The 22,026-nt window shown below is 41.0% G+C and overlaps 2 protein-coding genes and 1 long non-coding RNA gene across 10 annotated transcripts in view; 2 read left to right on the top strand and 1 right to left on the bottom strand.

Annotated features, from left to right (window-relative positions):
* nedd4l (NEDD4 like E3 ubiquitin protein ligase) overlaps positions 1–6,933 on the top strand; it is a 54,629-nt gene extending 47,696 nt beyond the window's left edge. For all 6 annotated transcript variants that reach the window (XM_041059069.1, XM_041059070.1, XM_041059071.1 and 3 more), the window contains 11 exons: positions 601–830; positions 1,536–1,657; positions 1,736–1,806; positions 2,029–2,124; positions 2,257–2,330; positions 2,495–2,555; positions 2,807–2,866; positions 3,239–3,346; positions 3,944–4,040; positions 4,833–4,905; positions 4,992–6,933. In XM_041059069.1, coding sequence (XP_040915003.1) covers positions 601–830; positions 1,536–1,657; positions 1,736–1,806; positions 2,029–2,124; positions 2,257–2,330; positions 2,495–2,555; positions 2,807–2,866; positions 3,239–3,346; positions 3,944–4,040; positions 4,833–4,905; positions 4,992–5,094 — 1,095 coding nt within the window. In that variant the 3' untranslated portion in view covers positions 5,095–6,933. The remainder of the gene's footprint in view (positions 1–600; positions 831–1,535; positions 1,658–1,735; positions 1,807–2,028; positions 2,125–2,256; positions 2,331–2,494; positions 2,556–2,806; positions 2,867–3,238; positions 3,347–3,943; positions 4,041–4,832; positions 4,906–4,991) is intronic.
* A 2,393-nt stretch (positions 6,934–9,326) lies between these two features.
* Positions 9,327–10,806, top strand: LOC121195741. Its single transcript, XR_005895506.1, has 2 exons — positions 9,327–9,516; positions 10,148–10,806. It is a non-coding gene; the product is annotated as an uncharacterized LOC121195741 (long non-coding RNA).
* Positions 10,807–10,969: 163 nt separating this feature from the next.
* On the bottom strand, positions 10,970–21,438 carry alpk2 (alpha-kinase 2). 3 transcript variants are annotated; one of them, XM_041059397.1, is made up of 12 exons: positions 21,365–21,438; positions 18,058–19,263; positions 17,177–17,961; positions 14,402–15,968; positions 14,132–14,279; positions 13,810–13,937; positions 13,669–13,713; positions 13,218–13,516; positions 13,017–13,105; positions 12,711–12,928; positions 12,522–12,570; positions 10,972–12,429 (listed from the first exon to the last, which is right to left on the bottom strand). In XM_041059397.1, exons 2-12 carry the CDS (start codon positions 19,088–19,090, stop codon positions 12,222–12,224), a joined length of 4,569 nt encoding a protein of 1,522 aa, XP_040915331.1. In that variant the 5' UTR covers positions 19,091–19,263; positions 21,365–21,438; the 3' UTR covers positions 10,972–12,221. The 3 variants fall into 3 exon arrangements, with proteins under 3 accessions (XP_040915330.1, XP_040915331.1, XP_040915329.1); XM_041059396.1 differs by having other exon boundaries at positions 10,970–12,429; positions 12,532–12,570; positions 17,177–19,263; XM_041059395.1 differs by having other exon boundaries at positions 17,177–19,263.
* Positions 21,439–22,026: the final 588 nt, after the last annotated feature.

A 22,026-nucleotide genomic window follows, 5' to 3' on the forward strand; every position in this document is an offset into this window, starting at 1 on the left:
ACGAAAAGGATGATGTAATTTGCTTCTATTTTGGTTATCCTTGATTGCATTCTTAATGAACTGTCTTCGCACTGTCTTGACACTGCATGACTGAGTTCGATAGGTTTTTTGCATGTTTAATATTCATTGCAATCATTTCACATTCTTTGCGATTAACACTTAGGTAGGTGGAGAGCAGAATTGCACGCTACTGCCTGTTTTTGTTTCAGAGGTGTTGTTTTATAATGCTGGAATCCAATCTTGAGTGAACGGTAACAATAACAACTGACACAAATGTTGACACAGCATTCAGTCTTGTCCTAGAGCTGACATAAGGTCAGCAGTTTGATTGGTGTACTAAGGGTAATATCTGCACTGAGCTGTTTTCAAAGGGGAAACAGATGTGTTTTATTACGTTATGTGATAAATTACTTCAGTAAAATTGCAGTCCTGTGAGGAAGTGTTCGACTCACGCTTCTGTCCTGCAGTCTGCACTTTACAACAATCTTCATTCAAGAATTTACATGAAATAATGAGAAAACAAAGGCTTGTGAAGATGTTATATACAACACTATTGTTTTCGTATTTGCATTAAAGTGAGTTATTTGTGAATCGTTCCAGGCTGACATCCCCAACCGATTCGAGATGAAGCTGCACAGGAACAACATCTTTGAAGAGTCGTACCGTCGCATCATGTCCCTGAAGAGGCCGGATGTTCTCAAGGCGCGGCTGTGGATCGAGTTTGAGTCGGAGAAAGGCTTGGACTACGGTGGCGTGGCCAGAGAGTGGTTCTTCCTCTTATCTAAGGAGATGTTCAATCCTTACTACGGCCTGTTTGAATACTCTGCCACGTAAGTCTCTGCTGGTTTGCGTGCGCTTGTTTTAGACTTACAAAGCTGCCTCCTACTGCAGAAACCCTTGAGGGATTTAACAGGATATGACGCAGGATACAGCGCACAGTGTTACGCAAAGCTGATGCTGTAGAGGAACCATGTTATATATTTGCAGTCATGGAAAAATCCTTCTCTTTTTCCATAAAGGTGGAGTAAAGGGTAGAGGCTGTCGTAATGTTTCCCTGTGAGACTTAAAGTTTCCTTTCACTTTGATTAACTTTTCCTCTCATTGAAAAAGCCATCCTGGAACAAATGTTTCCCACATACAGTACACGTCAAGATAATGAAAGTGTCGTATGTTCTGTTCCTTTTGTTGGCACCAATCGATGATGACTCACTTGATTCTCTTTCATATTTTTGCCATGCAGGGGAAAGGTAACAAAAATTATGAATAGAAATTGATCTATTGAAAAGACAAGAAAAAAATCAATCTTTTTAAATTAAAGTTTGCTTGATTAAATATATGAAAAAAAAAGTCTGATTAAAAATTCAGACCTTTAAAATTAAACCACATAGTGATTATTCATCACAACAACCTTTAGTTTAGTTTGAACATTATCATACATCTGCAGTTAAGTGAAAAGCCAGAGCTTAGCTATCACTTTGAATTTTTTTTTTTTTTTTAATCTCTACTTGTGTGTTTCTTCCTCTGTGTCTGTCCAGGGACAACTACACTCTCCAAATCAATCCCAACTCTGGCTTGTGCAATGAGGATCACCTCTCCTACTTCAAGTTCATCGGGCGTGTGGCAGGAATGGCTGTGTTTCATGGAAAACTACTGGATGGTAAACTGCTTGATGTGTGATCCTGTTATGATGTCAGTGTATGTTCAAGTTTATCATTGTTGTTTTCTACTTCCTCAGGTTTTTTCATCCGACCGTTCTACAAGATGATGCTGGGAAAACAGATCTCTCTTAAAGACATGGAGTCTGTGGTAAGATCTCATTGCTGCATTATTATTAACTCGATTTAATTCCCTTTTCTGCAGTTCTCAGCCTCTAATTTTTATTAACAACTGTGCAATGAACACTGACCGAGCAATGAATCAGTTAATAGTTCTATCTTTTTACAAAGCCAAGAATGAAACCCTACAATCTCTCAAATAAAAGCCAACGATTGACTTTTTCTTCGTCTTAAATTATTATCTGCATTGCAGGACAGTGAATACTACAACTCTCTTAAGTGGATCCTGGAGAACGATCCCACTGAGCTGGACCTGAGGTTTTGTATTGATGAGGACAACTTTGGGCAGGTGTGCAAGCTGATAATCAATAACTTTAAATTAGTTAAAATATCAATATTAACTTTAATTGTAGTAGAGTTATTATGGCTGGTATCAGGAGTATCCTGACCTTCATTTTCCTCGTGTTCTTTTCTTTCTCAGACGTACCAGGTCGACCTGAAGCCCAGCGGCTCAGACATGGTGGTCACCAACGAGAACAAAAAGGAATACATAGAGTGAGAAATATAAATTATAAATATTTCTTCCTCGTATTGAATCCCTTGTCTTTTTATGAGTAGATAATGACCTTTAATAATCAAACTACATCATCAAACGTTAAGCTAACACTGTTCAGAAAAGTTTAGTTTTTTCCACATCTCAATAATCTTCTGTCCCACAGCCTGGTCATCCAGTGGAGGTTTGTCAATCGAGTCCAGAAGCAGATGAATGCCTTCTTGGAGGTATTTATGTGTAATAATACTACCACCATGTGGAGGCAGTGTGACCACAGACTTTTGTGTTGTTGTTCCCGAGGCCCTTTGTATAAGGGTTAAATTCAGCCTCTGCATCTAAACCTAAAACTACTTTAATGAATGTGCTTTAAAGACTAATTCATATCTTGAGTACTTGGTGAACTGTTCTGTATTTATGTTGCTTGAATTGTACTTCCATTAAATTATATCATAACTTTTTTTGTTTGTTTAATTTCCAGGGATTCACTGAGCTCATTCTTATAGATCTGATCAAGATCTTTGATGAAAACGAACTGGAGGTATGGGCACCTTGCAAGTAGAGTTTATTCAGTTAATCAAGTTCTTAAGAAAATTAATCTGCAGCCGTTAGTTATTGGATTGGTTGTTTCAGTTATTTTGTTTAGAAAAACTGCCAAAAATAAAGCAGTTTCATCTTTTCAGATGGGAATATTTTGTGGTTTGCTTCGTCTTCTGTAATTGTAAACTGAGTATCTTTTGGTTTTGGCCTTGAACATAACAAAACATCTGAAGACATCACTTTAGTCAACTGAGATCAACACTTTTCATTTATTTCATTTATTTATTTTTCTAGTTGCTGTCAGAGATGAAAAGTAGCGACGGCTGATAACCCTTCTTTTGTTTCCTTCCTTCCCCCCTCTGTCTCTCTGTAGCTGCTGATGTGTGGTCTGGGAGATGTCGACGTCAACGACTGGAGACAACACACTGTTTACAAAAACGGCTACTGTCCCAACCATCCTGTCATACAGTGGTTCTGGAAGGTATGTGTGGCAGATATCCACGCACACACACACTTAATGTGCACGTAAATACATACAATTAAAACATACCCTCATGCACAACAGGATTTTGCAAATGCCCGACATGGAAGTTGGTTCTTTCATAATAAAAGATGGCTGCAGTCATTTTAGCCTTCATCCAGCACGCAGCAGGTTTGCTGGCCTCGCTTTTGAAGATCAAAGTCTGTTTGGAAGAACAGGCTTGTTTGCTCTGATGAAAGAGCCTAAAGTAGTTGTACCTGCCCTGGTTATCATCTGTCTTGACTTGAGCTTTAACACACACTCAGACAGCAAACAACACACACAAACCGTAATTTGTGCATACCCTTAAACACACACAGACAACGGTGTCGTGTCATCTGATTAAGTGAAACACAGACACACACACAGAGGCTACATTGCAAAACTATGGGCAAAATCGCTGTTCCTTTGAATAATTTCATCATCTTTTCTCTGATGTAAAGTTGTGTAGTTGTGATAATGACCGATTATGGATATTTGATAAATTAATTCTTTTTTGTACAAAAAAAAGAATTAGTTTCGTAAAATGTTCATCACTGAGATTTTATCTTTCACCAGGTTGTCCTGCTGATGGATGCTGAGAAGAGAATCCGACTCCTCCAGTTTGTCACGGGAACATCTCGGGTGCCAATGAACGGCTTTGCCGAGCTTTATGGTAGGTGTACTCACCGGATAAGGTCAGGTTTCTTTCCTTCTTTTTCCTACTTGTGTAACGCTGCCAGTTTTTTAAATTCATACATTATCAGTTACAGTTGCAGGGGCCTGAGCTAAATGACCATCACTGTACACACACAGAGAGATAAATGTGTCAGATGATGAGGAATGACCAGAAATCATATGAAATATAAATCTATATGAAATATTGTGTTATTAAAGCTTGGCTCAAGTACAGTGAGCATGCTTTCATAGATAATAAATAGCCATGAATAGTTTTTATTTATCAATTAACGTCATACAAAGAGCAGTAAACCAAAAAAAGGAAAAAAAACAAATTAAATCAGTAGCTGATGTGACCACCATTTTCCTTTAAAACAGCACAGGGCCCAGACCATCTGCTGCAGGACTCTGTGTTCTTCTTGTTGCTGAATATAGTCCTTAATGACTCTGGCTTTATATTTGGACTCATTGTCATGCTGCAGAGTGTATGTGGGAATGAAAAGATCCTACCATCCATAATGGGATTGTATGATGGATAAAGTACTCTGTACTCTGTACTCTGTAAAGTGCTCTTTATACTGTGGCATTACTCATGAGGCTTTAAATGATTAAGTGACTAAAAATGGAAATGAAATTATTGATGTATAATGCAATAATTGCCCAAAATGCTCTCCTTCCTCCTCTTTCCATTGAAGTGATTAAATGATTTGAATTGACCGAGAGGTTAAACTTATGGTCTAGCAAAAGCAGTTCCGCATTATCTTAATTATAATTTCTTCTTTTGTGCCAGGTTCTAATGGTCCTCAGCTGTTCACAATTGAGCAGTGGGGGACACCAGATAAGTTGCCAAGAGCTCACACATGGTATGCGACTGAACACACACACGCACACACACACATACACACGCGTGTGTCAATAAAATTTGTCAATTAAATGTTTTCCTTCACAGTTTCAACCGCTTGGATCTGCCAACCTACGAATCATTCGAGGACCTGAGGGAGAAACTCCTCATGGCTGTGGAGAACGCGCAGGGCTTCGAGGGGGTCGACTAAAAGTGACTGAGCCCAACCGACCGACAATTTGAGAAAAGAAAAATAAAATAAAACCAACCACAGAGAAAAGACAAAACATAAAGCCACAGGGATGTCAAACCAGCTGCTGTAGCAGTTCTGTGCGAGCATGTTGTACTGTAATGCCTGACTGTGAGCCACCAACACAGCACAGTGGTTTGAGACTGTACAGCGACTTGTCGAGCCAATATGCCTACGTCTTTGTATCTTTTTCAGTGTGGGTAGGTCACTCCTTAAAGGTGCTGGGGAAAGAAAGGGAGCGTTGCACTGTCGAATGCTGAAATCCGCTGTCCGCAGGCATAAGCGACGACTGATGAGACCCGATTCTTTCCCCTCTACCCTTGTCCTGTGAAAATCTACAGTGCTGGAAAACACTAATGCATTTCGATAGCTCCTTTATGTACACTATAGCACAGTGTTCAAGCACCCTTCAGTGGAAGGGTCTTAGCATGGCCTTAATCTGGCTCCTACATGCACTGTTTCTCAAAGAAACTGCAATGGCACTATGATCACACCTCTCTCAAATCCTTAGACCAACACCAGATTACCTTAGGAATGCTAGCCAATCACATTTCAGGAAATCGGCCACACCCCTCCGTAGAGCCTTGTTCATGTTGTGTGATCAGAAATCGCCGCTGCAGCCTTTTGTAGAATAAAGTTTTTGGTTTTGTTTTTTTTTAACCACTGGTAAGGATTCAAGAATGGGGGATGGCATAATCCCCAAAGATGATTTTTTTTTTATAGATTTTGGCGTCTTTTTTTTTTTTTTTTTTTTTTTTTAAATAATCAATCAATCATGGTATAATTCTTGCAGGAAAATACTCTCAACGTATTTGTACTGATGAACAATGTTGTTTACTATTTTGACGATTCTATATGACATGGTGTGTGAAGTGTAAATCCGGCTAGTCTGGGAAACGATTAATCCATATCATTTGTTAAGGTGATAGCAAATGTGTTGAATAAAATGGTTTTTATTGTAGTGCTATGAAAGCAGCATGAAACTGTATCTTGTGTTTGCTTTGACTACATAGTAATTTGGACGTGTAATCGGTCTCGAGGTCGGGAAGGGAAAACTAAAACTGGGGGTAGTTTCTCGGAGACGTCATGATTATATTAATATTCTCATGCCTGTTGCTGTTCATAATGCTGTAAATTGTTCTTGGAAAAAAAAAACATGTTTTAAGTTCTTTCATGATATATAAATATATGTATGTATTACATTTAACAGAAGTATTACTGATCAACAACACTAAAATGAAGCTGCGTGTGTGTGCGCGGGTGTTTGAGAGAAAAGCTGTGATTGCCACTGAATATAAAGCAGCACGTTTCTTACAAAGAAAAACAATGTTTTTTCTTTCTTTTTTATGTTTTTGTTTCTCTCTCCTTTTTCTAACACCGTTGAACCTAAAGGGCACTTTATAGATCACTCTGAGGTCATGCCGCCTATTGTATGTCTTGTCATTAACTTGAATGTGATTCTTTTTTTTTTTTTTTTTCATTCATAGCACGTACCTGGTGCAATATAAATAGTCTGTAAATCTGGGCTGCTGCTAAGGTAGGAAAAGTTGACAGAAGTGAAGCAGAGACTTCACATCCTTTAGTATTCTCTATTTTATCTCTTCTTTTGTCCCCTTTCTCGACCTTGTCTTCCCTTGTGTCTCCTCCCTCCCGTGACTCCCACCGCTCAAACTGGCTCGAGTCAGTTTGGCGGTTTTCTTTTTGTAATAAATGACAGTAAAATCTCACTTTTAAGATTCCACCACTCTCTGCAACTCCTTGTGGTTCATTTAACTTCAGTCAAATAAAAATGAAACTTCTCGGACTGTGTTGTTTGAGTCAATTTACCCGAGATTTTTAATCATATTAGAAGTACAAACATAACAAGAGGACCCTTTTCTTTAAAAACAAAAAATGTTATACCATAACACCACATAATTTCAATTTCAAATTAAAATCTAAAACATGAGAATAATGTAAATTTGAATGTATTGCAACATCAGTTTTGTAGAATTAATATAATATTTCTCTAAATTCATCTGCTCTATACCTGTGTGATACCTACAGGATTCCTTCACAACTGAAAGGTATTCCTGAGAGATTTTTTATATTCCCAAGGGCCTTTTCTGCATCAATGATAACATGTATGCATCAATAATAATAAAATAATGTTTAATACATTATAACACACTGAAAGGGGTCATTTTACACAGTGATTATGGATGTTTTTGCTTAAATTTACAAGTAATTGAGAGTCTTTACTTGATAGCATTGTTACATTTATCTCTTCTACCTGTTGTCACAGAGTCTTCACCTAAACTAATGGCTGGACTCCTACGTGGACCAGTGCTGCTGCTGCTGCTGCTGAGGAAGGTTGTTTTCATTCATTCACATTACACACAGCACAGTTTCCCCACATCCAAACACCACACCGGTTCACGAAACCCCCTTTCAAACAACAGGTGTACCTGTCTCCAGAAATTAATAAGATTCACCACTCTTTCCTGTCACTCTCTCTTTTTGAGTGTATGTGTGTGTGTGTGTGTGTGTGTATTTGCACGTGGTGTGGTGAAGGGACCTCAGTTCATTCACACAGGCAATCTAGGAGTTATCAGCTCCAAGGACAAGCAAATAAAAGCCACCCTGCCAGTCCGGGGACATTTTATCAAGACCTCCTACCCTCGATCTGGTCACAAACAAACCAACAGCCAACTCTTCTTTAGATCCACCTGCTTTAAAAAAAAAAAAAAAAAAAAAAAAAAAGACACAAAGTGCAAATGATAATAAATCTGTTGTTTGATCCACATGTAACTGAACTAAAATCTTAACTGTTAATAGAATGAGTCAAAGTTCAGACATCACTCTGGTTTCCTGTAAACGACGAGACCGTTCTAGTAAAGTTGAGGCCTCACAGTCTGAGCCTCTGTTTCTGTGTTACGTCAGCGGGCTGACCTCAGTGAAACCCTGATGAGACGGTTAAGCAATGAGCGGCTTTAAAAAAGGATGATAGTAAGTTTAAAGCATTATATGTTTTAATAATTAATATTTTCAATTATAATGTTCTAACTGGGGAAATCCTTTAAATATATTTTTTTAAATTTTGATTTTAAATTGACTATTTGATTTTAAAGGTTATGCATTCATAAAACCAGCACAGTATAAAAAGAAAACTCTCGAGTATCTTTCCGGTATTTAAAAATTGCTTCACAACAAAACTCTCAGTGCAAAAAGATAATCTGACAAACTGTAAGATTCTTACTTTGAACAGAAAATCCTATATAAATATCATAAAGTGTAAAAGACTCCATCCAGTGCTCAGGTGCTTGTGCTTGTTCACCCTGGGGAGCAGCATTTCAACATTACTGCTAATGACTTCACCAGGTGTAAACGCTGTAAATTGCGTGTGCATTGGAAGTGAAAATAAGGTACAAGAGATGATTTTCTCCTTTTGATTACTGTCAAAATGGTGCAGTGTAGTGAGTGTCTGCTTCATGCTTCCAGTATAAAACAGTTTGAGGTACTGTATTGTAGAGAAAGGACAGAGAGTGAATTACAGAAATGTCCTGCAGTGCAGTCACAATCATCATGCTGTATTATGGGCTCTAGAATCAGACTCTAGACCAGATTCACGCTCAGGCCTTTATGGTTGGTTATTTCACAATCTGCCCTCTAGGTGACAGGTTTTATAATGAAACTGATCACTGGGAACATTTTACCACATTCACTGTATCTATTAACTATTTTCTATCCATTAATTATTAACTACTAAGAACTCTGGAATTCACTGTGTGAAATATTTTAAATGGTTGTTTTTGGATTATTTGCAGTGAGGATTCTGAACATGTGGAATGAACACATGGCAAAAATTAAAATGTGTTGACTTGACTCTTTGACTATTCCACATTCTGGTTGCTGCTCGTGTCCAAGTCCATATCTCATTACATCCATTTTTTCAGTCCGTCCTTCTGTCTGGATCCATCACCTTCAGCTCACAGTGACTTTCAGCAAAACCTTGATATTAAGGTTCTGTTGCCTCACCAGTTTTTTTGGTCTCCCCCTCCTCCACCCCTCACCCTCTACCCCTGGTCAGGGTCGATCAATACTTCCCCTGTAGCTTATCACTAATGTGGAACTGGCTGTTTGTCCAAACTCTGCTCTGTCTACATAAAGACTTGGACGAGACGGCACCAAACCCAAATGCACCACGGATCACCTGCAGCTGCGGACGCACTACTGGACTTTTAACTGTTTGACACAGAAAAGACTCGGAGAAACAAAGACATGACATGTTGGTGCAGGAGGGAATGAAAAGAGAAGAGAGAGAGCATGGCTGGGAGAAGCAGGAACAGGAGACTGACTGCTGGGTATGAATGAATGATTGTGGATCCACTTTAGGAACTTGAGGTGAGTTGGTTGCTGTCCTGCAATGGGTCTGAATTCTTCTGGTAACTCACACTTTTATGTGCAAAGCTGACAATTCATACAGCTAGAAAAAAACTTACTTTCAGCTCATAAATGTTGAGTGATATAATTAAAAGCAGAAACAATAAAGATAGTATTGAGTTTAGTAGGACATTCAGTCTGATCAGCCTGTCTTTATCAAACACATTTTACAAAAAATTAGTACAAGATTGGTTATGTCGGGAAAAAATGGGATCGAACAGATGTTCTCTTACTTTGTTGGTTTGTCACACAAGTGCACACAGCTGCAGTCGTCCCCACAATCAGCAGGGAAAAAAAAGACAGGACTGGACTTTGGACACTTTTGGATAAGCCTTGAATATTTACTGGGCATTATTTTTCACAATTTTTCTATGGTTTTCTGTGGCTTTTTTTGTACATGTAAATTTAAAGAGCTACGTGGCCAATCATAAATCATAACTTTGGGTAATTCCAGCCTAATTTGACCAACAGCATGTGAACATCAACATAATTTTGTTTCTCTCTGCTTTTTTTTTTTTCACTTTCCCTCGCTCCATTGCTCTTTACTGATTTCCTGCATCAACAAACCACTTTTCTTCCTTTATTTCACCAGGTCATCCAGGCACCAGTCTGCAGTAACAACATCTCCATCCGCATATCTACAGCAAACGTTGTCCTCCAGAGCTGTGGAGTGTGACAATGGTGTTTGTGTCCTGTGTATCAAACGCCATTATCACACTAAATAGCTCCAGTGTGAAAAGGACCTCAGTGTATTCCTCCGTTTCCTCTACTTCCTTTCGTCGCCTGTTTGTCTCGTGGCTCGTGTGTAATCATTATTAAACATTTTCTTTGTGCAGATTTAAAACAGTTTCCTTGCACATACTGCAAAGCCTGAAAATGTGCGCCCATGTGTCGATGGCAGCTATAACATGGGGACACATTACACCAGGCACGGGGGGGACATGGATGGAAATAGACATGGTGTGTTGATACATCGTACATGATCTCGAGCCGCTGAGTGTGACCTACATTCTTGTGCGTTTGAGGTGCTAATTTGCGGCTGGAGACCTTCTTCGATAAGTATAGACAGGAATAGATGTCGCATTTGTTTTCATGCTCCCGCCATTTTGTTTCATTGTCGTCGTTCAAGCTTTGTCAACATGTACGCAGGCCATTTAATTTAAATGACTGCGATGCAGAATTTCATGCCTGTACAACTGTTTCCATCCATCCAAACTGTGTAAATAAACAGTGTTTGTTTTTTGTCCTTTGCCACAGACTGAACTTTCTAAACAACATGGCATTCACATTTTATAAATTCCTTCCACCCCAGCCCCATGCACACCGACTGGCAGATATTTGCATGTTTACACAGACGCACTTTCAAAGTCAGGTTGGAATTCCCCACCATTCCCAAAACCTGGAGGACAAAGGTCCTGTTACAGAAAAATGTGAAATGAAATCAGAAAACATTTTCAACCAGCAACATCTCTTTAATAACAAAGATCTAAAGTTTGCTTACACACCGGCTGCAGCCCCAACCTGAGAGCCATGCCAGCAATGTGGGTCAGGGATTTCAAAGGCAACAGTGAGAGTAGGAAGCTTATCATACAGCGACAGTTGAGGACTTGTGTTGACTGACACTACTGAGATCATACGGACTGTGTAGGTAAGTAAATCTGGCTTTGGCTCAGGTTAGCATGGTGTGATTATTGGTTTCAGTTTGACATGACTTTCACTTAGTTTGAGGAAAACCAGCGCAGTATAGCTCCTTGAAATGATGCCAGGAATTTGAAATCAATCTAACTAACAAATTCCATCAGATAATAAAATGACAAATGAATAAACCAGTTTCAGTGAGTACATTCAAAGATATAGTTTACGTGAGCTTTTTGTGTACAAAATCTCTTTTTGTTGTTTCCAGAAAATAAACATGAGCTCACCGTGAATCAGTTACTAAATATGATAATAATGTGATATTACACTGAATATTCGTTCATCAATTACATTTGTCACCTCTCAAACCAAACACATAAATGATCCACTCATACTCTGTAACTCAACCGCAAATTACATTTGTACTGTGTGTATTTTAACATACAACCTACTTCAAAGACATTTCCTCCAAGCAATTAATTAACAAGTTCATTAATTTAATGAACTAACAGTTTGAAAACATCACCGAAGTAGAAAAACAAGAAAAGGTCAGCAGTGATCTGTAAAGAAAAATCATCACAGGTCGTTCATAAAGCTGTCTAAGACATCACAGTTCATCACTGTAGACAAACTACATCATATCCTATCTTTTTCAAGTGTTCGTTAAATCTGTCACAGCTTCGCCAAAACTCGTGAAATAAAGTTTCTTCCCGTAGATTATAAAATACATCACACAAACTCACATACTGACACACTCTCTGGTGAAATCTTCATTAAAATAAAAATATACGTCTCAAATGTTCAACATGAGATGATGCAAGCTCTCTTATGAAACCACAGGCGCTGACTGCGTAACTATCAGGGTCAAATACATTTGTCCCCGTCGTCTGGCCTGCGGCAGTTCATGTTTGACACGTTTTGTTGGGTCAGACTCTGCATGACGAGGTCCAGGTCAGAGAAGATACTCAAATCAGCTTAATCTCACTGTTCAATTAAGAGTCTCATTCTTAGTCCAAGAATTTCCCCTCTTGTTATGACTTTCCCTTCACTGTTGGCCCAAAGGTTTTTTTCTTCGGTGCAGCAGAAGGTTGGGGTTTGGGTTTTGGACCAGACAAAGGTTTTTTGGCTTTAGGCTGCATGGATTTGAGGCCCAGGATCTCACAGTATCTATTGCACTGGTGCAAGGCCTTGAACTGGTCAATGAAGGAGGTGGCACAGTTTCCTTTGAAGCCCTTATATCTGAAAAGAAATCAATTAATACGTCAATTTGCATGCTTCACCAGTTCCTATGTATCACTGCTCTTGCTCTCAGAAAAAAAAAAAAAACTCACCCTTTCTTACAGGTGGCTATTCCCACATCAGTGAGCCTCATTCCCACTCCTGAAAACACAAAAATCTGATTAATATTTAGGATTTAAAATTTTAATTTGCAGAACAATTAGCAGATAGAACAATTTTCCTCTTGTGGATTTGAATTAATTTTATCTATAATAATATCTAATTTCCTCTGTTTTCCCGACCTTGCATGTCTGTGACCAGCAGGTTGCCCTCAGTGTTGTGGTAGACCCAGTGCTGGAAAGCACAACATTTCTGTCCGGCCTCAGAGTCACGTCTCAGCAGGTTGATCTCTTTGCCGTCCTTGACCGAATACTTGACAAAGTCACCAATCAGCTCCTCCTCCAGTGTAGCGTAGGGGATGTTGTTTGATGGACGGTGAACCAGGTAGATGGGAATGATCCTGGTGGGAGAGTGAAGCAAAGCAGTGTCAGGTAAAAGAGCGAGGATGTTGTGCAGGAAGTGAACAGTTAGTCAAACATGTCACTCACTCTGGGACATCTCCGAAGGCTTCAGTAGACTGAGCTGCAGCAGTGTACGCCTTGATGTACTCTCTCGCTGTGTTCTGGACCTGACACTCCTGCAGAGCAAGAAGAAAATTCCATTACATTTCAGGTTGTGCAAAAAAATCCATGTAAAATGAAACTTTTTGACTTTTATGCAGAATTATTATTATACTTTGATGTTCTTACCTCCACAGCCAAGGTAAAGTTCTTCTGAACGAGCTCGTCATTGTTCCTGGTCCCGTAGCTGATGGCGTTGTGAACTTTGAGCACACAGGAGTGTCCTGGCAGTAGAAGGGGCATCTGACCGGCGTGCAGCTTGGTCCGGAAAGCCCGCCGGTGCATCCCCTCCCCAAAGTGGACCTTTTCAGTGATGATGCTGACGGGATGCTTGTCTCCAAAGTATTGGTCAGATAGAAAATCGTCTTTGAACATCAGCCTGGAACAGTGGACGTCCTCTTCCTCACTCTCCACCTCTATGGGAGCAGCTGGAAAAAAGACAGAGACAATATCTGTCAAAATCCAAAACAAAACAAAACAAAAAATTGGACCGGGGCTTTTAAATCTCAACTTATTGCTGAGATTCTCTTAAAACACAGCTGTGTAAAGTCACAAACTTTATTCTGAGATCACAACTCACATGGGATGGTCTTTGGAGATGGAGGAATGACAATCTCACTGAGCACTGTGAAGAAAATACAGTTTTTTTAAGTACCTCAAATCGAGCTGGACACACATTTTAAACAAAGCTTACTTTCATAGTTTTTTTTTCTTCTTTTACCTTCATATGTTAGCAAGTAGTCCAGGGTAACTGATCCATGTAAGCTGCTGAGCCGACACTGGTACTTGCCCAAGTCTTTGTGAGAAGCATTGGAGATGGTGAGCGACACTCTGCTCTCATCCCCTGCACTTCAGAGAGAGGCACCAGTGTCACAAAACGCAGGACATGAATCCACAAACCTCCATAAAACCTCCTTCAGCCACCAGATCTGAGCATAATCTCAATCTTTTATTATGACATTTAATTATGTACAATACGTCATTATGTCAATTCACATTTGTGAAAGGACATTTTAAAAATCATGTATAATGAATCTGAATACCTTCTCTTGATCTCAGCGAGGACACCGCCCTCTCTGCTCCAGGTGACGGTGTAGTCGGAGAAGACGGCTGCAAACTGACACCACAGGCACAGACTCTGGGGGTCCCCGCTCACTGATGCTGCCTGGATAGGCTGCACCACCTTGAGGTCTGCAGACATCATCACATGCTTTTATTATGAGGTGGAAAATGTGTGTTTTCGTACTATCATGAGGGAGAATGTTAGAAAAATGTGTCATATAAAAGAGAAATTTTTAATGCGTGTCCCTTACCTCCCTTAGGTGGGATTTTCTGTTTGACCACTTCACTGTACGCCTTTTTACGAGTTGCCTCAGCTTCAGCCTTGGGCTCCTCTGCCTTCACCTTGACAGAAACATCTGTCTTTGGTAATTTAGACTCCAGAACACTGACAATCTTCCCAAACTTATCCTCTGACAGGCGTCGTCTTTTAATAACATCATCGCTCAGAGGACCTGTGAGGTTTTTTGGCTGGTGGTCTTTATGCTCTGCATGATGTGCAGGCTGTTTTCCTTCAGAAGTTTTAGCCTCCAGTTGCTGGGACTTTTTCTCAGCACCACCTGACCGATCACTGTCCTTCTGAGTCGTCTCAGCTTTGGCACCGAACTTGGCCTCGAACATATCAATTCTTCCTTTTGCTGTCTTTTGTTTCGCTCCATTCTCTACTTCAACCAGAGGCTCCCCTACGCTCTTCAGTGCTGTTGCATTCTGACCGTGTTTCTTTTTCTTTTTTCCGTGTGGTTTGCCTGGAGCCCTCTCAGCTGACACACTGGTCTCAACCCCCAATTTAGCTTGACTGTCCTCAAATCCAGCTGGAGTGTTCTCACTGATATGATTTTCTCCAGTAAGAGGATGGATTTCTTGCTCTTTGCAGGTCTGCTGGGCTGAAACATGATGAGATAAAATCTCCTGCTTCTTGGAAGCTTGTGCACCATGGTGATGACCAGCTGATTTGTCCTTCTTGGAGCGCGTTTTGCCCTCAGAGCTCTTGTGAGTTTTGTGAGGCATCTTTTCGGCTGTTCTCTGGTTCAGTTCAGCCTTCTCAGATGGGACAGCTGAGGCGATTGGTTTTGCAGGCCTGGAGACAAATGGGTCATTTAATTCTAAAGTGATGAATGCGACACGGTTCTTCTCTGAGATGAAGAAATGATCTGCAGGGACATGAGCCAAGTTTGATAGTTCTCTACTGAGGTCATTAATCTCCTCAATTATTGTTTTTCTTTCATGGAAGAAACACTCAGAAGTGTTGCCGGTGTGAAAGTCCAGTTGTCCTTCTGGTGAAGATTTCTCATCAGAGTTTACTGTATTGTCCTTTTTATGATTCAGCTCCTCATCACCTTCCAGGAATGGCTTGTCAGTAATCCCATCCGAGGTTGGCCAGAGAACGCAGGGCTGTACGTGATCACAACTGAGGTCTCTGTTGTCATTGAAAGACCTTTTGGCACAAATTTGATCTCCTTCCAAGCCGCTGCTTGTCTGACAGACCAGGGAGGAGCCGATACTGAGGGGAGCTAAGGGCATAATAAACTTAGGACTCCCCCACTGTGGCTCCACCTGACATGCTCCGTCAAGGTCTGGTAAAGTGTCAGGCGACACGTGTGTGTGAACCTTGACATGCAGGCCAGGTTGTGTGTCCACACCTGGCACGTGTGAGTCTGTCAGAGTGTGCGTGGTGAGGAAATGAGGATCTGCTGAAGAGTCGGTCCCTTCACCATCGAACTTGGTAAGCCCACAGCAAATTTTAGCTTCCTGCTCAGCCACCGAGCCCGACTGGGAGATACTGTGTTCATCTGTCACTTCACACAGTCCATCTCCAGAGGGCTGAAAATGAAAATGGGAGAAATAATGATAAAAGTGTGAGTTAATTTTAAGAATTTGCATATTTCTGAGACATTTTATTGACAACTAATTTCATACGATTGAGTATAAGACAGTCAAACTTCTCTGAGACTGTAATCTGATAGTATATATACAAGTAATCATACTGTATTTAAAAGTTTTACACAAATATCAATAAACGGGTAAATATTTTAAAGAAATATTCTACAAAAGGTTACAACACCATGCCATTTTCTGTTCAACACATACCTTTCTATAGAGCCATAAAGCAGACGTTTATGAAACACCATGCTCCTATTTCCAATCCCACAGTCCATGTGTCCTACATGCAAATGAACCTTACAGTGCCACTGTTATAGACGAGAGCTCCAGTTATACCTTGTGCACCTAAGCCAATTAAAAAGCAGTCTCCCAGGCCTGCGGACCTGTCGGTGTCCTGATCCTGGGTTTTTAAAGGAGATGCGGTGGGAATGGGTGTGTTAAAGGGTGTGTACAAAAAGAGAGAGAGAGCAAGGGAGGGTCATGTTTCAGCCCTCAGCTGTGCTCTCCTCTCACCCCTCCTCCATGACAAGCCATGGATGCATGCTATTATCATTGAACTCTAAGCTATTATTAGATGCCATTTCAGTCCATCTGAAGTTTTCCTCTCAGTCACTCCCGTTTCCTTCAGCTCCCACAGCTGTCAGTCTTTGAGATGGGAGCCAAGGGACTTATCCAATGATACAAACTGAAGCCTGGGCAAACGTCCCTGGATGCAAGCTGAATGGCTCCAATTCAAAGCAAGGCGACAATACTCTTGAATCACATGTATGGTGACATACATGGATTTCACTACCCCACGTACCACCTGACCGGCTATCAATACAAAAGGTATGACAACACCGACAAGGGCAGGAGCGGGAAGGTCTCGTAACGTTCTGGCCGTATTTCCAACGCACATGACTGATTTATCTGTTGGCCAGCACGACTTAAGTGAAGGTGATCTCTGTTATTCTCTCTATTGTGAAGGGTCAGTCTTTCCACTGCTCTCTTTTGCCACACACTTCAGAGAAAGTGGTGTGCGTTGTAAAGCACCCATTCATATTTTATACTTTTCACATCAAGCAGTACACACGTGTTCCCCTGTGAACTGCTTTCCTAAATTTTACAAGAAATAAAAACCAATATAAAACTATAATGAGTCATCTTACCTCCCCAGTCATTAGCTCTGCAGGTGCATTCTCTTCCTCCAAATCTGTATCCTCTACTATATTCAGTATGATTGGATCTTCATTGCAGCTGAAAATGTCTGTCTCCAGGGACTCGACATATCCACCAAACTCAGAAAGGTTCACATCAGCACAGGAAGTAGATCCAGGGATCAGTGTAACTCCAGTCACATCTGCACCGTATGCTCCAGGAGAGGCCACCATAGCACCCATGGATGAGTGCGGGTGAATGGGGCATATGAAGGACTCAGCCTGGCCCATCTGGGTCTCTTCCAGCTCCTTTTCTTCTTGTGTGGTAAGCGTTGAATCACACAAAGATTCAAAACTTTGGGAGCCCTCTCTGTCTTGGATCTCAGTTCCTCCAACTTCGAGGCCCAAAGAGAGGCAACTCTGCCCAGAGATGACAGAGCTCTCTGGGATATTTTGTGCCTCCAGAGGCTGACCCTGGACACCCATGGGTGGCTGCGATTGCACCTGTACCACTGTCTCCTGACTCTGTCCTTCTTTAGAGGTCTCTGTGTCTGTGTTGGTATTTACCTCTGCTAGTGCCTTTGTCAAAGCATCTATCTCAGCACCTATCTCCGTGAAGGCAGCAGTGATGTCCTCCGGTGGAGCTGTGATGATCCCAGTCCAGTCTGAGAGTGCGCTTGCCCAGCTGTCTACTGATGACCACCTCTCAACCGGTGGCCCCCAGCCCCTGGTGTCTTCGCAGGACCAGCCAATCCCCTCGCTACCTTCAGGGTTGTAACCTGACCCTTGTGTCTCTCCTGAGAGAAAAGATAAATCACTGGTGGCTGAGAGTCCTCCTTGCATCACACAAAGACTAGTCTCACCCAAAATATCCCTATCTTCTGTATCCTCACCTGCAAGATACTGGCATGCATCCAGCCACAGCTCGACAGGGCTATCGCTCTGTCGTGCTTGGGGGGTTAAACCAGTGATTTCTGCTTTCTCTTGTCCCGCATCATTTACTGGCATCAAGCTCGCCTCACAGGCATCCACAGCAGGTGGCCTTAGTCCTATATGTTGGCCCACGTCTGACTCATAGTCCACCAAAGCTTGTTCCTCAGTAGAATTGTAATGACATTTTGTCAGCACGTCTGCTGAATCACACATCGGGACATGTGTCTCACAGTCATGATGTGTCTTTTTTCCTTCAGTATGTGACGATGGCTGGCATTCAGGACTTTTAATCTCAGGGGGATCTACATTAGGGCTCAGGATAAAGTCCTGTGTCTCAGTCTCAAAGATATAAAGGTCTGACACAGGTGCCACAGCAGTATCACTCTCTAAACTATCTGAGTCAGGTGATAACGACCTTAATAGATAAGTGGCTGGATTGTGTTCAGATCTGAAGCTGAGCCTGGAGAGAGGCTCAGTGGAAGACAGCTTCATCAAACCCTCAGAAATAGATGACATGGTCCCAGAAGGTTCTGGCGTAGTATTGTCTTGAATGTGAGCAAAGGAGAGGGATGGCTCTTGTTTGATATAAGACTCTGAGAAAGCTTCACGTGAGAGATGAGGTAAAAGAGGTAATATAGGTTCTGATGAGCCAAAATAGGCACGAACCCTGAGATCATTATCCTTTGGCACAGGCTCTGAGCAAAGTGACAAACACTCTGCCATTTTATAGCTGGATGACGAAAGCTTTAAACAGTCTGAGTCAGTGCTTTTGTCCTGAGAGAGGAATTTGGAAACATTTGATAAAGCCTCTGTGGATTTGTCTGTAGAGTCTGAGAGATCTGGCACAGTCTCTGTTCCTGTCTCGTATGCAGACAGTATGTTTTCTGTAGGACTGTGTAAAAGAGAAAGAGCGTCTAAATCCCCTGTCTGACTGTCTGTGAGAGGTGCCAGTGACTGGGTTTGGTCATCCGTGCAAAGGAGTGACGGATCCATTGGGACTTCTGGTTGTGCCGCTTGAGCAGATTGTCAGCAGCAAGACTCCAGCTGTCAAACAGCAACTTTGGGCCGAAGTTCTGTGCACAGCGGCGGATTGTTTGTGCCTGACTTTTCTGGTGTCATTTCCTCCCCTGGGTCCAACTGTATCCTTGAGTTTTTACTGCCAGTACCTGCAAAGTGAAGCATGACATTACCAAATAATGAAAATATTTCACAGTTAAAATGCAAAACTAACAAAGTCACACAGTCAAATAACCTCTGATCTGAGGCTCGTGTGCACATTTACCTCCTCAATGTTAAGTATTTAAAGTAAGGCCCACTATCTCCCTCTAGCTGTCACTTTGTGTGACATGGTTATCTTAGTTGCAGGAAATACCCCTGTAAACGGCATGTTGCCTGTATTTTAGAAGCTTTTAAAGGGCACTTGACATACCATAGCAACAGGAAACCTTCCTGTTGTTGTTCCTTTGTAGCTGATAAAAATGTCTGGTGTGTGTGGTTGTGTTGTTAATAGGCTCCAGACTACAGTCTCCAATTTCTATTGCCTTGCACAGCTATGAGGTAAATTGTATGTGCATTGTTTGTGGCATCTGTACATTATTATATACACTAGTATGTGGTAGTCACTTTTAACCAGATAAAAATATACAAGCCCTTGGAGCTATAAGTAGTTACATACTGAGAAACTGCTCAGGTGTTAAAAGTATCAGGTATTCCACATGAATTGAAGAGACTCTATTTCAATACATGATTTGAAAAGAAACATACAAAACCCTGTGAACAAGCCACTCTTCCTGTATGTCCATTTGCTGCAAAACTATGCACTATGTTTCTTCTTTCAGAAGAAACATATATCATGATATCTCAAACTGCATAGTTCACTGAATTTTTACTTTGTTCTCAGGGAATTATCCAACTGGAGCAGTTACCATCTTAAAATGTTAACATTTTGATGCTTTACCTGATGAGTAAAACCAGCTTCTTAATCCTTCAGCTGTGTCTCATGTTATCTTTCTTTTAGGCTACAGCCAAAATTATTTAAGGACCTATGGTCACTGTCAAAGCACAGCTGTGTCTTCAAGGCATCTATCTTAAAATGATATTACCCGCCTTCGTTGCCCACTACAGGCAACCTGACATACGTGCAGAGGCCTGATGTGAAGTGTTGAAGGGGGAGGCTTCAAAACATGCACCCTGATATACAAGATTGCTGGAGGGGAGCTGGTGGCACTGACACTGGAAAAATACCAGCACATCTTCACCCATGACCTGCATTTGTCACATTCCTGCTGCACTGAAGGACACCTAGCTGGGCACTCAAGCCTGAAATGTTTATTACGGAACACAGATCCTAACTTCAGTCGGTCTATTGACAAACACATTGAATATTAAATTTCATACAGTTTTCAGGCTGTGAAAAAAACACAAAAGTGACACAGTGATGTTATTGTTCCAAGTATCTCTGTAAAATGACTTTCTCGTTACATCCTGTACTAAATGATCTTAATTCCCTAAAGGAATCCAATCTGTTTGATAGGCCACAAGCACACCTAGTACATTGACTTCATATTTAGATTTGATTATAGCGTACAGATTTATGTCGTAAACTACTTTGGGGCACTTGGAAGTTTTAAATTGAACTGAAATCAATCTTGTTGGAACGGTTGATCAGTGCATTAGATAGAGCTTCATCTGTACCGACATTAAAAAACAATAAAGCTGTCAGCACCTGTGTGACTGAGAGCAAGAAAGTGTAATTCGATTTCATGTAGCCCATCTGTGCCAAAATAGATCCATCCTCGGTCACACAACCCCCCAAGAGCCTGCTGCATCTTAAAAGCTTCTGTATGTGAACAAACTTGTTTGAAAGACGTGAACTCAAGGACCCTATACGTACATTTGAACACAGTTTTGAAAAGAAGACCACAAGCTACCTCAAAATGTAAGACTTTCTTGACAGGGACAGATTACAAATAATATAATCATCAAAATTCATTATATTTGTAATTAGCACTTTAAGGAATGATTTCTGGTGGTTGGCAAAGTGCATGACTTGTACAGTGTTATGCAGCACAGCAGTGTGTGTGTGTGCCTCAGTCTGTCAGCAGTATAGTTGGCAACAAAGATCATTCCCAAAGAAAATCACAAAAAAAACATCTAACAGTTTCACTCACTGTGGAATCATACATGACAAAAGTGTTATCATTACTTTAGGCATTAACAGTTGTCTAGCTTGTGAAGGGGATTTCCAGTCATGCAAGTAGTACGTACCCTTTTCATAGCCGTGTAGTTGGGGATATAGACCTATGATGTAGGACTTCAGTATGAGCTCAGGCAGAGCTGGCGGTCTCGGGGTGTGAGTCTATTTTTAACTGTTGTCCCCCGCAAGTACAAAGTCAGTTACCTGATAGTGCGGGCATGTGCCGATCTTGAACATTTAACACTCGTTATCTATATTTACAGGCTGTTTCAGAGATGGCCCACTTCACAGGCTGACCCTCAGGAAAATTTTGCCTTTTGTTCATTTTAGAAATTTCATACATGAAAGTGGCTTTTTTGACCGCTTGCATTCTGAATGCAGGACAGAAATTTGTGAAATGTTTTTCCACTTCTGTAGTGTGGCACTGGCCAGCATGTTAATTATTTCATTAAAATGTTACAGATGGGAGAAAACGAGAGAGAGAGAGAGCAGCTGCTACTGTATTAAACAGTGTTTGTTCTTTTTGGCACAGATTTATTTCCAAAAGGATAATCTAATCCAGTACTCTGTCTAGTATTCAGACCACTTCTAAATGTTAATCATTCATTCATTTTGTGTTTCCAACACCTGCTTGACAGAACTGACTTTCAAGAAGTGCAGTATATTTGCTAAACGGTTTTGGAGTCGAAAAATAAAATTGGATCTGAAACACAACTCACTCACTCCATTTACA

This window comes from Toxotes jaculatrix, chromosome 16 (genome assembly GCF_017976425.1).
Source record: "Toxotes jaculatrix isolate fToxJac2 chromosome 16, fToxJac2.pri, whole genome shotgun sequence".
Classification (NCBI taxonomy): domain Eukaryota; kingdom Metazoa; phylum Chordata; class Actinopteri; family Toxotidae; genus Toxotes; species Toxotes jaculatrix.